The sequence below is a fragment of the Ornithorhynchus anatinus genome, chromosome 1, assembly GCF_004115215.2.
Source record: "Ornithorhynchus anatinus isolate Pmale09 chromosome 1, mOrnAna1.pri.v4, whole genome shotgun sequence".
In the NCBI taxonomy this organism is placed as follows: domain Eukaryota; kingdom Metazoa; phylum Chordata; class Mammalia; order Monotremata; family Ornithorhynchidae; genus Ornithorhynchus; species Ornithorhynchus anatinus.
In genome coordinates, this window is record NC_041728.1 from 24,401,408 (window position 1) to 24,418,639 (window position 17,232).

Consider the following 17,232-nt stretch of genomic DNA (forward strand, 5'->3'; position numbering starts at 1 on the left):
AATAACACCAATAATAATACTGATAAGAAAAGATTTTTCCAATTAAGTAATTTATGTGGAGCAAAATTAATAATTTTAGAAAGTTGATTTATAGCTTGAGAGGTGGTACTTAGATTTCAAGGCAATTAAAATAACACTTAATGTAAAATATTGTGCTCATACTTTTCTGGATAGGGATCTAGGTTTTATGAAAATGAGCTCAAAAGAGAAAAGCAAGTCAATCAACGAATTGAAAATATGATGCAACAAAAAGATCAGATTTCCAGCCAGCAATTGAAGAAAGCACAATTACAGGTATAATTCCTTGTTTATCAAGAGATGGGGGAACAATGACTTATGGGAATATGCTTTTATTTTCCAATCTTTAAGTAATTTCTATTTTATTGAAGAGACAAAGGAGGATAAAAACATTTGTTACTTTCCCATAGGGCCTCTTTCACCATCGCAATTCCCTCCTCCCCTCACCTTCTTCCCAGCTATCTCTTGGGAGTTTCCACCTTTGCTTAAAATATAACCCTACCTACCTGCCTTTGGATCCCTCCTCCTTTCGCTTTTAAAAATACGTGCGCCCACTTTATTCTTCTCTCACTGTCTTCTCTGCATCTTTACATTCTACGGTCACAAAAGCTCAGTCCTCCTCCCATTTTGTTTCAGGCTTGGGGCAGGTTGTTTCTCTCAAGCATGAGTGAGTGAGAAGCAGAAGGTAGATGTTACTTTCATGTGAAATCTGGGGTTTTTTTTTCAAAGATCTCACTTAAAAGATGTGCATATGTGTGTGGTTCTTTTTTTAAATGTTGAAGCTGGTGTTCTTTGTAGACATTGAACGTAAAAAGAAAACTGCTAATAATAACTAAAAACTAAAATAATGGTCATTTCTTTTGTCAAAAAGCCTTGACCAACTTTCACAAGTTTAGAAAGAATAGGAAAATTTTAAATAATATTTGTCACAAAAGCTAGTTTTAATTGGAAGGTGAAAAAGAAAAGCAATATTTCCTAATTCTTCAAAGTTTCACTAATTGATGGTAACACTTTATTTACTTCCACTGCTAGGTGTTGTATCCAGTGTGTTTCTTGGGCATCTGCACTTTATATTTTTATTATAGTTAATGGTTTTTAAATTATTTTAAAATACTGTACATGTTCATATTACTAAAAGATGGAGGTCTCTTATATAAAGCTACACGTCCTTAAAATAATTTCCCAGCTAAAAGAGCAAGAAATAGGCAGCATTATGAAACCAAAAAAAAAAAAAAAATGGGGAAGGAGATTAGTGGTTGTTACCTGGGTGAATATCATTAAACTGATGAGTTTTCTGGCGTCTTTTAAAAGTGCTAAGGCTGGGAACACATCATGTGTTAACTAATAGGTAGTTCCAGTTCAAGGAGATATGGGAGGGAGCTAAGAGAACAGTACATGGAGTATAAGCAAAAACAAGAGTTATATAGGCTATGTGAGAGATAGAAATTGTTGCTGTGGGAATTATTTCTTATTTCTTTTATAAAACCTTGTAATTATCAAATGCCAGTGTGCATGAAAATAAACACAGAAAATTGAGCAACAACATATAAGTGGATAGACTGCTAATATGAAGTAAAAAATGATAAATTATTGCTGAAACAATTGACTCTAAGAAAAATTACCCTAAAATGAAATAATAAAGACAAATCTGCAGTACATATTGCTATTAGAAAACTAAGTCTAATATTCTCTGAGAGAGTAAAACCTAATTAACTTAAACCCTTCTAATCTGGAATTCATGATTTTTCAGAAGCAGTACCAATCCTGTTCTCTGTTTAGCCTTCTCTTAAAGCTGTCATAGAAAGCCAGGTTTTGGAATAAAATAGGAAGTTTTTGATCACCCAGTGATTAACAAAACAGAAGCTTCAGGTACTCATCTGGGGAGATGCATGGAGCACTTTGGTAATCCAGTAGATCATTGACCAATTTAAAGAGAAAGTCAGAAAATGGATTAAATAGATGAAACACTCAAAGGTAAGGCTAAGAAGACAGACAGGGGAATACACCTCCATTTATTGCCCCAAAGCAATGTTTTATTAGAAATGCATTAGACAAATTTTTTTTAGAAACATTTGAATTTTCTGTGATTCAGACTAAGGTGTCCTCATTGGTCTAATTCTGTTAGTCATGTTTATTGAATGAGTACTTTGTAGAGAGCCTGAGAGAGGACAATAAGATTTAGTAGAAATGAACCCTGCCCTTAAGGAGTTTAGAATTAAATGGATTGGTGAGACTGCCATAATGGTTTGGGGAGACAGAGAGGGGATACGGTGGGAGTGTGTGCTCGGATATCTTATTTTTCTTGTAGAAGAAAAGGTGATATAACAATTGAACAATAGGGCCTAGATCTTGGAGGCTATTGAAAAGTTAGTGCCAGGTAAGGTGAGAAGAAGGATAAATAGCAGTGAGAGTTTCAGTTGAAGAAGCTTTCATAAATTGTGTTTTAAAGCTCTTGCTAGGCATATTAGTATAAACAGATGTAGGAAGAGTTCAGTCAAGGGTGAAAAAGTGATTAAAGGCTGTAAAGGAATGGAATGTGTGAGTCAAGAAGGGAGGTGATTTTTAGAGAGAGTTTCCTTTTGGCAAAAGTTGCGCTCATTTATAGCACGTTATTTAACACAGTAGGGGGACGGACTACAAAAGGAATGTTTGAGATATGAGATATATGAAGTAGGATTTTTTCCTATTGCAAAAGCTACATAAAAAGTATAGCCTTAATTACCATTTCCTTTCCAAAAGATGATTCAATAATAGGGATTTTCAGGTGTTCCCACCCTTCCCTGGAGCTGATCTGTCAAGTATTTTCTGGAATATGTCTTGTAAATGGAAAGAAATTGCCGACTGATTTGGCTGCTATTTTGAAAATCGCAATGGGAGTGGCCGTGGGGGAGGGGGACAGATTTAAAGGAGGTTGGGTGGAGGGGTTACTTGATTGTCTGGTGGAGTTACCAGAGACAGTTGAAGTGTACATTTTACTTCCAATGAAGTATAAGTTTATTCCTTATGCACAACCTCTTTGTCTCAGTAATACATTAATGTAACTGCATTACTCATCTTCAGATGACAAACATGTCAGCATAACAGACTTCAAATGTGTTTAATGTGGTTGGGACTGGCTCCTCTATTCATTCACCTCTATTGGAAAAGGATACACCCATTTCCCCACCAGTGACCTCTTCTTCAAATTCCAATGACAGTTATACATATAATATGTATAATAAGTATTCCAAATATGTGTACATATATTACTTATATGAAATTGACCGAGTACAAAGTCTGGGTAGTTTGGGTAAAAATAAGATATTCCATCTTGGTTCAGGAACCAATCCCGTATTTAGAACATTGTTCCTGGGCAAAAAATTGGTTCTGATGGGCAACTCTATGATTTGATGCATTTTCCAGAAACAAATCATTATAAATCCAATATCTGCCTGTATTCCGATCCATAGTAAGTTACCTCTTTTCCATAATCCATTGGAAAACCAGTGGTGTGTGGCTTGAACTACACCAGGCTCTCTCTTGCTGTGTTGTTAATGCAACCACAGGATATGCTTTTATTCATCTGCATTGAAGCGGTAGTGGAGTCCACCATGGGTGATGTCATTACTGTGGTTTTTATTTTTGGTTTAGTAGCCTTGTTTTAAATGTGCGTTACCCAAGGTAGGGATTTCTAGTTTACATAATTGCATTCTCTGAGTTGCAAATTGAACAAGTACCAGGGGACACAGAGCTATTGTCCACATTTTCAGAGGGGATAGAATGGTGGCAACTGCCAAGTTATGCCCTAGGCCTAACTCAATTTTTGAGTGACATCACCCTCAAACCGTAAGGACATCTTCTCCACCTAGTTCCCAGGCCCTAAAATGCCCTCATGTAGTGGCTTGGCATTATTGAAGTATTGCTGTCCTAGCATGTTGTTGCTTTTATTGTTTTCACAGTATGTGCTTAGACAAAAGTATCTGTGGTAAGTTGAGCTGTGAACAAGTGTGGTTGTTGGGTTTGCAGGGTTTGCTGATATAATATGGGAAAGAGGGGAGGGAGCTGGAGAGCAATAGTTAGACCAATCTTAAAAGAAAAAGCTGTAATGTATATATACAAATAGATTACGTAGTCCACAAAGCATTTCACTCCTTTTCACCAGACTTTCCAATAGTTATGTCTTAATAAATGGCTTTGACTAACAGAATCTGTAGAAAGATAATACTGATAGGGGCCATAATTTTGCTTTTATTAAAATTCTTAATTTCTCAGCACATCATGCGTATCTCAGTGTTTTGGGCCTTTGAGCTGATGTTAAGCTGGGTGGGTGATTTTTCTTATATCCCTTGCTTTTGGAGAGAGAAAACAAGTGAAAGTCAATTTCCCATATAAACCTTTAGAAGTGTTACCAAATAGCAGATCCTTTAAACTGTAATTTTGTATGGTGCTCAAATTACACTATTTTACTTTTTGTAACTATTTTCCAAGATTTGGATTTTTATATTTTTCCTTTTTAGTTCTTGCCAAAGAATTTCATCACTGGCAGGGAATGTGCCAACTACCTCAGTTTTGTACTCTCCCAAGTGCTTAGAACAGTGCTCTGCACATCATAAGCACTCAATTATTATCATTATTATTATTATTATACAATTATAATCATTGTATTTATTGAGCACTTACTGTGTGCAAAGCACTATACTAAGTGGTTGGTAGAGTACACTATAACATCAGATATATTCCCTGCCCACCACAAACTTACAGTCTAGAGTACATAAATATAAAGAAATATTGATTGATTGTCAAGGTCTACAGTTTGACACTCAAAAAGTCATTACTTATACAAAAAAGTCTTCCTTTGTGATAAATTGTATGTTTCTAGTTTAGGCAACGAATCTAAGTTCCTGAGCCCATAAGTGATAGATTTCCAATGCTCTATTTTGCCCCTTTGCCACATTTGGAAAGTGGATTTCGTAGCGAATCTCATCTATTTAGTGAAATGTCAGGTTCTGCACTAAGCCATGTCAGAATGATGAAGCTGTCTGTATCTATCTTGATGAAAAAAAATCCGCATTTATTTAAAACTTCAAATAACTGTTTTTCTCAAATTGACCATTTTTCTACATTTGGATTATAGCCCAGTTTTAACTTTACAATTACTCCCTTCTAACCAAGTAGAACTGTAGTGTCGTCCTTAAATGCCAGCCTTCTCCTTGCCCTCTTGTCAAATGGAACACAGATGGAAAGCTCCCAGAAAGGGGGCATTAATTTTAGTCCTTTTAAAATTTTCACTTTACCAGATATGTTGACATTATGCTACTAAGAAAAAGGAATTTTTCTGGCATCTATGGCTGCTTCAGGAAAAAGAATGAAATGATAGTTTACATTCTTAGGCCTCATTAAAAACATTCAAGTGTCTTTATAAAGTGCCGTTTTTACTCATGCATTGTAGAAAAATCACCATCCATTCAGGAAATGTATTCCAAACAAATAATAAAAGCAATTTTTTTGGAGGGGGAGATATTGTTTTTAGTGTTGTAAAAACGGTTTCCATACTGGGAATCAGTTCTGTTGTTTCTACATACATAGTATACTCTTCTGTGTAAACATTGTACTTCAAAGAGTTTTTCCATTTTTTTCCATTTCTTTTAATATGCTATGTTGATACTTTAAATCATTTAAATTTTAGTGAATCAAGTAGGAGTTATATGATTTTGTTTTATTTGTCCTGAAGGCTTCAGTCAACATGTGCTACTTAGAGAGTTTGTAGAACAGTCAAGTACTGTATTCTTATCTGGTTGTTCTGGGAAATTATGTGATGAAGTGTGAAAGATGAAAACTTTAACGAAAAATGTTTTAAAACAACTCTCTGTTTAATATTTCTAACGAACAGTGTCTAACAAAAAATTATGCACATAATAATCATAATAACAATAATTATGCTATTTGTTAAGCGCTTACTATGTGCTAGGCACTGTTCTAAGCACTGGAGTGGATACAAGGAAATTGGTTGGACCCAGTCCCTGTCCCCCATGGGCTCGCAGTCTTAGTCCCCATTTTACAGATGAGGTAACTGAGGCACAGAGAAGTGAAATGACTTGCCTAAGGTCACCCAGCAGACAAGTGGTGGAGCCAGGATGAGAACCCATGACCCTCTGACTCCCAAGCCTGTGCTCTACCCATTATGCCATGCTGCACTTCTAAATAGGTGCCTTTTCATAATCAACCCAAATGATAATAGCTGTCCCTAAGTGTGCATTTGCTCATCTTTAACACAAATGGTGTTATCAACCCTACTGAACTGGCTTAGGTGAAAGAACATGGGCTTGGGAATCAGGGGATCTGGGTTCTAATCCTGACTCCTCCACTGCTTGCTGCATGACCTTTGGTAAGTCAGTTCTCTTTTCCTCAATTTCCTCATCTGTAAAAAGGGGATTCAGTGCCTGTTCTCCCACTTAATTAGACTGGGGTCTCCATGTGGGACAGGTACTGGGTCTATCCTGATTAACTTGTTTCTATACCAGTGTTTATCCCACTGTGCTGACAAATTCATTCATTGATTCATTTAATCATATTGGATGCTTACTTTGGGCAGAGCACTGTACTAAGCACTTGGGAGAGTACAATATAACAATAAACAGATACAACGTGCTTACAGTCTAGAGGGACATATAATAAATGCTTAATAAATAATAATAATAACTTGAATGCTATTTCTCTTTACCCTCAGCTATGATAAAAAGCAGCTTCTTAATAATAATAATTACTATAGTATTTAAGCACTTACTATGTGCCAAGCATGGTTCTAAGTGCTGGGGTAAATACAAGGTAATCAGATTGTCCCAGTTTCAATCCCATTTTACAGATGAGACGGCTGAGGCACAGAGAAGTTAAATGACTTGCCCAAGGTCACACAGCAGACAAGTGGCGAAACCGGGATAGGAACCCATGACTTCTGACTCCCAAGCCCGTGCTCTTGCCACTAGGCCATGTTGATCCTCTAAAAAAAAAAAAAAAGTTAAGCGCTTATTATGTGCCAAGCACTAGGGTAGATACCAGGCAGTCAAGTTGTCCCCCGTGGGGTCACAGTCTTAATCCTCATTTTACAGATGAGGTAACAGAGAAGTTAAGCGACTTGCCCAGAGTCACACAGCTGATAGGAGGATCTGGGATTCGAACCCACAACCTCTGACCCAAGCCCATGCTTTATCCACTAAGCCATGTTGCCTCTTGCATATGTAATCTACACTACTAAATGAAATAATTTAATGCTAATTTCTCTTTTCTGGTTTATCAACTTCCCGACCAACTGGATCCGGCTGCTTGAAGGAGTAACAGCATAACAGTGACTCATCTGATGATTAAATATTGATAGCCACAAACCCCAAGCTCTGTTTCCTTACAGAGAATCATTAAGATATAAGATGGGTAAAAACATTTCTTTTAGGTAACCATAATTGAGAAAGGATGACTAGCTTCTCTCTCAACCAAATTTTGGTAGATTTTTCACTCAATCTGTTTAAAAATCTCTGAAGTGGGTGGCTTGTGGATGCCTGAAAGCAGACTCTACGTCTTTTGACAGAATTATGGAAGACCTGTTGCTATTTTATTTTAGCACTCCATATCTTAAAGTGGATCTGAGATCAATTATTTCTAGTGAAGTAGTGAATTGATTTTTCTCTCTTGCTCTGAAGAAAAAATAATAGGTTTCAATGGACCCTCACAAAGGTCAGGACTGATTCTTACTCATGTCAGCTCTTCATTTCCTAGGAGAATACAGTCCAGTTGTAAATCATCCTTGATTCCAGGAATCCAGTGAGTCCAGATCAGTTCTAGTCCTATGTGAGGCTCTTTTGCTTTTTCTGTTTCATTTCCTCTGTTTGTCCCGATCTTTTATGTTGTTTTAATGTTTGTACTGTTTCATCTCTCCTCAGGTTTTTGTCGCCAGTACCTTCTCCCCACCTTATTCTCAGATTCTGAGCCCCTTGGGGGCTAGGGACCATGTCTAATTTTCACCCTTGTATTCTTTCCCAGCACTTGCTTAGTCAGTATAATTGGAGCCCTCTGGGGATTCAAGTCAGTGCCTTTGTAGATCAGAGAACATCCCAGTTGCACCTGAATTTCTTAGGGGCCCAGAACTGACCCAATTTTCCCAGGGCTCTTGGGACTAGAAACCACCCGGAGTGCTTCCAGACCCCCATGGGAAACTCAGGCCCAGACCAGCCCTGACCCAAATCACCAACCTTGGGAATACAGCGAGTCGGTGACTTTTCCATTTCGGTGTGTCTCTTCCATATAATTCAGCATCTTTAGGCTGTCTTTCTTTCCCTTAGCTTCAATGATGTGGGAAGGGTGTGCCGTTATTACCTCTAGACTGTAAACTCGCGGAGGTAGGGAAAAGTACATACCAACTCCATTGCATTGTACTCTCCCAAGTGTTTACTATAGTGTCCTGAACCCAGTAAGCACTCAATAAATGCCCTTCTTTCAGAGCACTTTTCCCAGGTTTTGGAAGTTAGTGACCAGTTGTAAAAGGTTGTGGAATTCTTTCGAGTACCCTCTTCAAATTCCCCTTGCTTCCAGAAGAGTGGAGGTCTCATGGCCAGCAGTACTGGAATTTAGGAGTCAAGTTTATAGTTGAGATACTGTTCTGTTCCTGTTTAATCTCTTTCCTTGTGATCTCTTCCATAAAGACATGAACCCAGTATACCGGCCCTTTTCTTAGCTGCTGCCCCTGAACCTCCACTTAACATCAACAGTTCCCGAGATGGTGAAATTAGTGCCTAGGTATTCTAAATGAGGCATTCATCAATTTCATCACCAGCAGTTGTGCATGTTACTGGTGATAAAAACTGTGGAGGCATCCTTTAGAGACATCAGATTTCCTAGCTGGTTTATTGTCACTTTGAACTAACTACATCAAAGCCAACTCCAAAACAAACAACTCTGTTCCCTACCCACCTACTTCATTTGGAAAGCTATGTTGAATCATCCTGTTTTTCTTTTTGGAGCCAAAACTAAGGTTTGGCCAGAGCACAAGGTAAAATGATCTGTTTTCTATTTCCTTCAGAGAATAAAGTATTGTAAGTGCTGTTCGAGAAACAATATGGGCTTCTTTGGTACATCTTTGGGTGCATAGAGAATATTTTCCCTCTGCCTTTTGAATGTGTATTTTATAAACATAATTTTTTTTTGTTCTTATGTAATTAGCAAAAAGCCTGTCCAAGTATTTCTCAATGAAATATTTGTTTAAAGTGAGTTCCTTTTTTAAGGTGGATAAACTTGCAATGGATTTGGACCAAAGCCGGGATCTTCGCTGTACTATAGTTCACATTGACATGGATGCTTTCTATGCAGCTGTAGAAATGAGAGATAATCCAGAATTAAGGGATAAACCTATCGCAGTGGGATCAATGAGTATGCTGGTAAGTAATAATACTAGTAATAATGGCACCGGTAAAGTGCTCGCTAGGTGGTTGGGAAGGTACAAAACAAGCAAATGACAAGTTCCCTGCCTACAAGGAGCTTGCAGTGTAGAGGAGGAGATGGACATAAAAGTATTTAAAATCAGAGCAATCAAAGTAATTGAATGTATAATTAAATAAACATGCAGTGCTGGGGAGAGGTGTACATTAAAAATTATTAGAGACAGCAGATGGGTTCATATTAAAAGCCATCTGCAGAGGTTCAATTATACATCAGTGCTGAGGATATGTACAAATACAAAAATATTAGAGGTGGCTGATGAGTTTAGATCTGAAGTCATCTGCAGAGGTATAATTAAATGAATATACATCAGTGTTAAAGATGGGTATAAGCTACATGTACGTTAGAGGTGGCTGATGGCAATCTGCAAGGCCTCTCCTGACTCCAGAACCATCATCTCAAGGCCACTCTTCCTTGAAACAGCAGTTGGACCCTGGCTTGAGGTGACTGTTGTTGAGTTGGCCTTAGCACCACTCCAAATAATACTTTTCAGTAAGTATGGACTCAAAGAGCATTCAATCCATATCTCTCCACTGCTCAGAAACTTCCAGTGTTTTCATTCAATAGTATTTATTGAGCGCTTACTGTGTGCAGAGCACTGTACTAAGCGCTTGGAATGAACAAGTCGGCAACAGATAGAGACAGGCCCTGCCGTTTGACGGGCTTACAGTCTAATCTGGGGAGACACATAGCATGTGTAGAGGCGGGGGCTCAGGGGCCTTCCTCTGCTTAACGAATACCAACCTTATGAGGATGATATCTACACACCATTTAGAAACTAAATAGGGGAATAGGTAGTATATAGGCATAGCATGTTTGGTCACCCACCACTATATCAAACAAAAACTCCTTGCCATAAGCTTTATGGCACTCAATTGGCTTTCTCTCTCCTACCCAAACTTTGCTGACCCACTACTATAATCTAACCTTGTCACTCTACTCCTCTACTCCTCTAATCTGCTCTCTGTTCCTCCATTAGTCTATCCCACCTCCAACCTCCTGCCCACGTTCTTCCTCAGGCTTGGAACTCCTTCCCCCTTCGTTTCTGATAGTCCACCATTCTCTTCACCTTCAAAACCCTCCTAAAATCACATCTCCTCCAAAAGGCCTTCCCAAGCTAAGCTTTTTATTTCCCCTATTTGGCCTCCCCTCAGCAACCCCTCTGCACCAATGGTGACCCTTTTACCCCTTCAGCACTTTGATATTCACCCCACACCCACAGTACTTATGTAAATTTCTTATTCTCTACTACTTCCCCTATCCATTATCTGTTGTAATGTCTTTCTATCCCTGTAGACTGCAAGCTCCTAGTGGGTAGGGATCATGACTATCAACCTTGTTATACTTGCCCAAGCACAGTGCCCTGCATACAGTAAGCACTCAAAAAATACCACTGATTAGTGTGCCCACCATATGTCATACCCTAGCCTCAAACTGTCTTTGAGAAGCAGCATGGCTTAATGGAAAGAGCCCTGGACCTGGGACTCAGAGGACCTGGGCCCTAATCCCAGCTCCACCACTTGTCTCCTTTCTGACCTCAGACAAGTCATGTGACTTCTCTGTGCCTGAGTTTTCTCATCTGTAAAATGGGAATTAAGACTATCACCTATGTGGGCCAGGGACTGTGCCCAACCCAATTATCTTGTATCTGCCCCAGCACTTAGTACAGTGCCTGGCACTTAGTAAGCACTTAACAAATACCGTAAACACACACTCTCACACATATACACGCACACAGTTTCATCAAAAGTTAACCAGCAATCAGTTTGAAAATTTGACTCAGCTTTACATAAGATCAGGAATAACCATTGGCATGTTTTTTCTGCTAGAATATAGAGCTATCTTCCCACAAAACCTTTCTTCCTGTCTCACTCTGTCCTTCCAGGTTTCTTCTTATGCTTCCTTCACAAGCTATACTAATCTGTCCTACTCATCTCTCCTCCTGCTGTTGGCTAGAGTATTGCCTATCCAGGATATGGGGAAAGCAGAATGATCACTTTGTAGATACTCAATAAAAAGAAAGATAAGGCCATTTACAGTAACCTGGTAATCTTATTTTTGTAAATTTGGTCTCTATCATTTAGGAAGGGATAATTGCTAGATTTGCTTGCTTTTACTTCCCTATTGAAACTATTAAGTTGCCATTTGTGATGTTAGTTTGATTGCATTAATTTTCTCACTGACAGTTGAACAGCACCAACTCATTTCATGATGAAGGGCAATGGGCAAGGGAGTGAGTGTGGTATAAGAGAAAGAGGACTGGTTTGGGAGTCAAAGGACCTAAGTTCCAGTCTCAGTTTTCCCACGGGCAAGTCCCTTAACCTCTGTGCATCTCCTTTTTTCTCCATCTTCAAGATGGGATTAATAATATGTACTCCTCTCTACCATTCAATAATATTTCAAGGGCCAAAAATTAGATAAATAATGTGAAAGCCCTTTGGAAATAATTACGTAAGTCGAATAGATTTGTTGCCTTCAATTGTCTTCCACTGATAGTATATCAGAGTCTTTGAAAGAGAACCTCCCTCCCACAGCATCCCAGCATTAGTTACCCACAGAACGAGCCAACATGACAAGGGGTCCAAGCCAATGCGTTTTGGAGGATGCAGGTTTACATGGCCTTCCCAAGTTGTTATACAGGCCAATGGTCCTACAAAGCAGAGTGGAGACAAGACCACCCTTGTCCCCTCCAACATCCCACACTCCTCTCTGGGTCTGCTTCCAAAAGTGGGTCTCCTCGTCTCCAACATCCCTTCTTGAGTGGCCCAGAGTGTTCCTGGCAAAAATTTGTAGAGGGTGTGGTGTGATGTCATCTTCCCCCACCCCCTTCTGGGTGGATTCTGCACAGTTCTTTCAAAAGGTCGCTGTCAGTTCAGCCAGTATGATCACTGTGCTTAGAGAACTTCTTTATTTGGCAGTATGGGGGCCAGTTGCCGGAGTTTAGAGTTGTCCTCCCTCTCTTAATGCTTGTTTTTCCTTTGTCTTCTATTGTCCAAAGGTAATCCCTTTTGACCCCTATGTGATTGTGGTCTTGCCCATTGTTTAGAGGTAATTAGGTTATTCCTCCAACTCAGTTTATTTATCTTAAGCAACCCCATACCTTTGTGTTCTGGAGACCCTCAAACCTTGTACCATAACTGCATCTGACAAGATTATTATAATTATTGTTAATAATAAAATTAATATTAAACAGGGTGGTCGAATACTAACCATATCCTTCTTTAAACAGATTTCACAGCCTTTCCCACCCCCCAGAAAAAGTGTTCGGTCCCTCTCAATTTTAACTCCTTGGAATCATCCTTAATCATTGCTGACCAGAGCCAGTTTTGAATAGGTGATCTACCAATCATTTGACTCCTAAATCAATTTCTAGAAGCATCTGTTCCCCAATATTAATTTCAAATTATTGTAAAACACCAATACTAAAATAAAACTAAAGTTCTGAATGAGTGAACAGTTACAAAGTTCTTGCTCCTGAACTTGAAATCTTAAAATGTATTATTTGGACATTGTTAGACTGTTAGCCTTTTGTGGTTTTAAATGCAATATTTTCCTTTTCAGAGCACATCAAATTATCATGCAAGGAGGTTTGGAGTTCGTGCCGCCATGCCTGGGTTTATTGCCAAGAGACTGTGCCCACATCTCACAATAGTACCAACAAATTTTGATAAATATCGAGAAGTGAGCAAAGAGGTAAAAAAAAAAAAAACTAGAGAATATGGGACTTCAACTAAAGAGGCAAAATACACATTAAACTTGAAATTCTCTTCAAAATAATTATGTGTGAGAACTGATCCAAATCTTGAAGTTCGTGAATTGGCTAATAAGCTTTAGTATCAAGAAAGATGTTAAATATCTTGAAGAAACATGTAAAATTACTTTATAAAAATTATCCTCAAAAGTATTTATTGAGCACCTTCAAGTGCTGCACTTTGCACCAAGATCTATGGAGAATAGAAATAAAAGAAAGTATGTGCCCCAAGGAGTTTACAGTCTAAGGAGAAAAATGCATTGCACTTCTTAGGTGGCTTCATGAATATTTATTGTGTATACTCCTGGCAGTTGGAAAGGTTATTTAGCTCACGATTTGGAGCGGTATTAACTCTTTCTGGCCATTAATGATGTATCTCTAGCATCTGCCCTTCCATCTCCCCACTCCAGTTCATGCCCCATTCTGCTGCCCGAATCATTTTCCTTCAAAAACGTTCAGACCATGTTTACCCACTCTTCAAGAAACTCCAGTGGTTCCCATCCACCTCCATATCAAACAAAAACTTCTCACCATTGGGTTTAAAGTATTTAATCACCTTGCCCCCTCCTACCTCACCACACTACTCTCCTAGTACAACCCAGCCAGCACTCCTCCTTCCTCTAATGCTAACCTTCTCACTCGACCCCTGTCTTGCTGCCATCCTCTCTACCATGTCCTACCTCTGGCCTGGAACACCCTCCTGATATCAGACAGATAATTTCTCTCCCCCTCTTCAAAGCACATATCTTCAATAAATAACCATTGATTAATTGATTTGCTATAGAAGAGGATCAAATGTACTGACATCTAGCTATATGGAAGAGCTAATGAACTATCGTGAAGTGTAGGCAAATTGTCTTCTCATTAGGAGAAGACTCATTATGTCTAATACTGTTGATTACAGCTAGGCCTTTGGTTTTCTGTCCTATGAAAATATTTTCTGGGTTACAGTTTTAAAGTTACTTCAGTTTAAATCATTTTGGCTTCCTTAATGACTGGTCTTCAATCTTTTTTGTGTGTTACTATAGCCTGTTATTCACTGGGAACTGAAATAGAGGATTTACACAGGATGCATAATTAAAATCCAAGAGCCCACTTTATCATAGCAATCTCCTCTCCTAATGTACATTTTATTAGTGCTGTGCTTAAAACCAGCCTGGAGATTTTTTTTTATATGTCAGGCCAAGTATCTTAATGGAAGGTGTAGTCATTCACCTGTGGGAAACTTTTGTACTAGACCAAATGTCCACTTGATATTCCTTCCAGCTCTAAAATTCTTTAATTAAGATGAGGGAAATAGAGCTTTTAAATACTAGTGAACTCAATGTAATTTTTGTGGACTAGCAAAAATTTCTGCAGGCTTGGAATTTTTTTTTTAAATCCAGAATATTGGTTCTGGGATATCTGGCCACTTAGGTTAATCGTTCCTGCATCGAAAATGTTTTTTTATTAAGCGCTCTAAATCTTCTTGGAAAATTAATTGATGTTTGTTGGTGTCTCCATTTATTTTATATTTTTGCCATTCCTATGTGTTAAATACTTCAAAATCATTTTAAATTCGGAGAAAGCCCAGATTTTCTTTTTAATATAATACTAAGGATGTCATTTATTGAGCTCCTATGTGCTAAGCCAGGTAGATGCAAGACAACCATACCAGACTACCCCGAAGGGCTCACACTGTAAAAGGGAGGAAAAGCAGCTACTTTATCTTCATTTTGAATTTAAAGGACTTGCCCAAGGTCACAAAGTAGGAAGGGTCAATGCCTAATCTCCTGACCTTCAAGCCTCTGTTTTTCCCACTAGGCCACACTTATATGTGAATACCTACAAAATGGGCTTTTTTTTTTTTTTTTTTTTTGCAACATGGTCTTAAGTTTTAAACACTTTTGAGAGCCATCTTCATTTCAGCTGTAAAGATGAGGGAGTGGTTGGCTGTTCTTGAAACTCAGAGAGCTTGATTTTTACTGGAAAGTTTCTATTTTAGTTCCCTTAACCATGATGTGTACGAAGAAAGCTTTTAAAGGCTCAAAAATGGCTCCTGGGACTACTTTCTCATTCAGAGTAATCTAAACTGGCTGCCATCTACAGATTTTTCTAAAGCTCCATTTTCACTAAAAAGATTAAATTTGGGTGTATTGTTCAAATTGCTGTCTGAGGCAAAAACAAAGCCAATTAAAAAGTCCTCCGAGTGGAAGTTGGCTGAGTTTCTCCTGAGTCATTTTTCCAGCAATCTCCCTTAGTTTCATATTAACGATAATATAAATAGTTGTTTTTTTTAACCATTGCTTTTCCTGTACCAATGGAACAGAATCAGCTAGTGGATTTTTCTGATTGAGAGGTATTTTGATTGTTAAATTTGGATTTCCTCCATTTTTACACCCTTCAGCCCCTCAGCACTTATGTTCATATCAGTAATTTATTTACATAAATGTCTGCCTCCCCTTTTAGACTGTAAGCTCATTTTGGACAGGGAATGTGTCTACCAACTCTGTTGTACTGTACTCTCCGAAACATTCAGGGCAGTGCTCTGCACAGTAAGCATTCAATAAATACGATTGATTCAGTGACATATATATAGCTTTGGTCTTCTAGGGTCCACTGTATGTTATCTTTTAGATTATAACAGAAGCACTTTAGTTGGCACCCTCTCTCCAACCACCAGTTTGATCTATTTTAAAAACTAAATTTACTTTAAAATCTTTCTTTCAGTAGAACAGAGAGGCACAGAGACACAGGTTCCTGCCTTTAAAAGGGATTGGGAATTGGAGGCTTTTTGTCTTGTGGGAAATGTGCTTCCCTAAGCGAGGTTATCCTATTTATCTTCCCTCCACACCCAGTGATCTCTTAGGAGAACAATGAAAACCGAGTTAGAAAACTGTTGGCAGATCTGATTGTCAGAATATGCTGGCATCTTTAGGAGGTGGAAGTGATACTGAATCCGTTCCTAATTAAATACTGTTAAAGATCTAATACTGGGTTTTGGTTGTAAGAACAGCACAGAGAAGCAGCGTGGCTCAGTGGAAAGAGCACGGGCTTTGGAATCAGGGCTCATGAGTTCGAATCCCAGCTCTGCCACTTGTCGGCTGTGTGACTGTGGGCAAGTCACTTAACTTCTCTGTGCCTCAGTTCCCTCATCTGTAAAATGGGGATTAAGAATGTGAGCCCCACGTGGGACAGCCTGATTCCCCTATGTCTACCCCAGCACTTAGAACAGTGCTCGGCACATAGTAAGCGCTTAACAAATACCAACATTATTATTATTATTATTAGCACTTCTCCCAGTCACACTCTCCTTCTCCAATCCTCTTTCCTCATCTGCTAATTTAGCTGGTATTTTTGAGTTGCTTTTTGTTGAACCCACTAAAAAGGGTAGCCAAAGTATCATCATCTGAGTTCTACCAAGTTGAAGGCCTAATTGCTAATGGTAATGATAATAATAATAATTCATTCAGCCATATTTATTGAGAGCTTACTTTGTCATTATTGTAATAAGGCACTTACTATGTGCCAGGCACTGTGCTAAGCACTGGGGTTGATACAAGATGATCAGGTTAGACACAATCCCTGTCCCACACAGGGCTCCCAGTCGTAATCCCCGTTTTACAGATGAGGGAACTGAGGCACAGTTAAGTGAAGTGAATTGCCCAAGGTCACACAGAAGACAAGGTGAAGAGCCGGGATTAGAACCCATGACCTTCTGAACTCCCAGGCCCATCCACTAGGCCATGCTGCCTCCATTATTACTACATTATTATTCCATTATTATTCATTTACTCATATTTGTTGTATGCATACTGTGTACAAAGCACTGCATTAATCCCTTGGGAGAGTACAATATAATAGTAAACAGACATTCTGTGGCCTCAACAAGCTCACGGTGTCCATAATCATGGTTACTGTATTTATTATAATATTTATTGAGTGCTTACCGGATTATTATTATTAACCATAATAATGGTTAATCACTATATGCCAAGCACTTCACTAAGCACTGGGATAGA

The 17,232-nt window shown here is 38.6% G+C and overlaps 1 protein-coding gene across 3 annotated transcripts in view; it reads left to right on the forward strand.

Annotated features, from left to right (window-relative positions):
* The window catches only part of POLK (DNA polymerase kappa), a 58,346-nt gene that overhangs the window by 21,828 nt on the left and 19,286 nt on the right, over positions 1 to 17,232 (forward strand). For all 3 annotated transcript variants that reach the window (XM_029072721.2, XM_029072733.2, XM_007659171.3), the window contains 3 exons: positions 175 to 294; positions 9,267 to 9,419; positions 13,042 to 13,173. In XM_029072721.2, the coding sequence (XP_028928554.1) occupies positions 175 to 294; positions 9,267 to 9,419; positions 13,042 to 13,173 (405 nt within the window). The remainder of the gene's footprint in view (positions 1 to 174; positions 295 to 9,266; positions 9,420 to 13,041; positions 13,174 to 17,232) is intronic.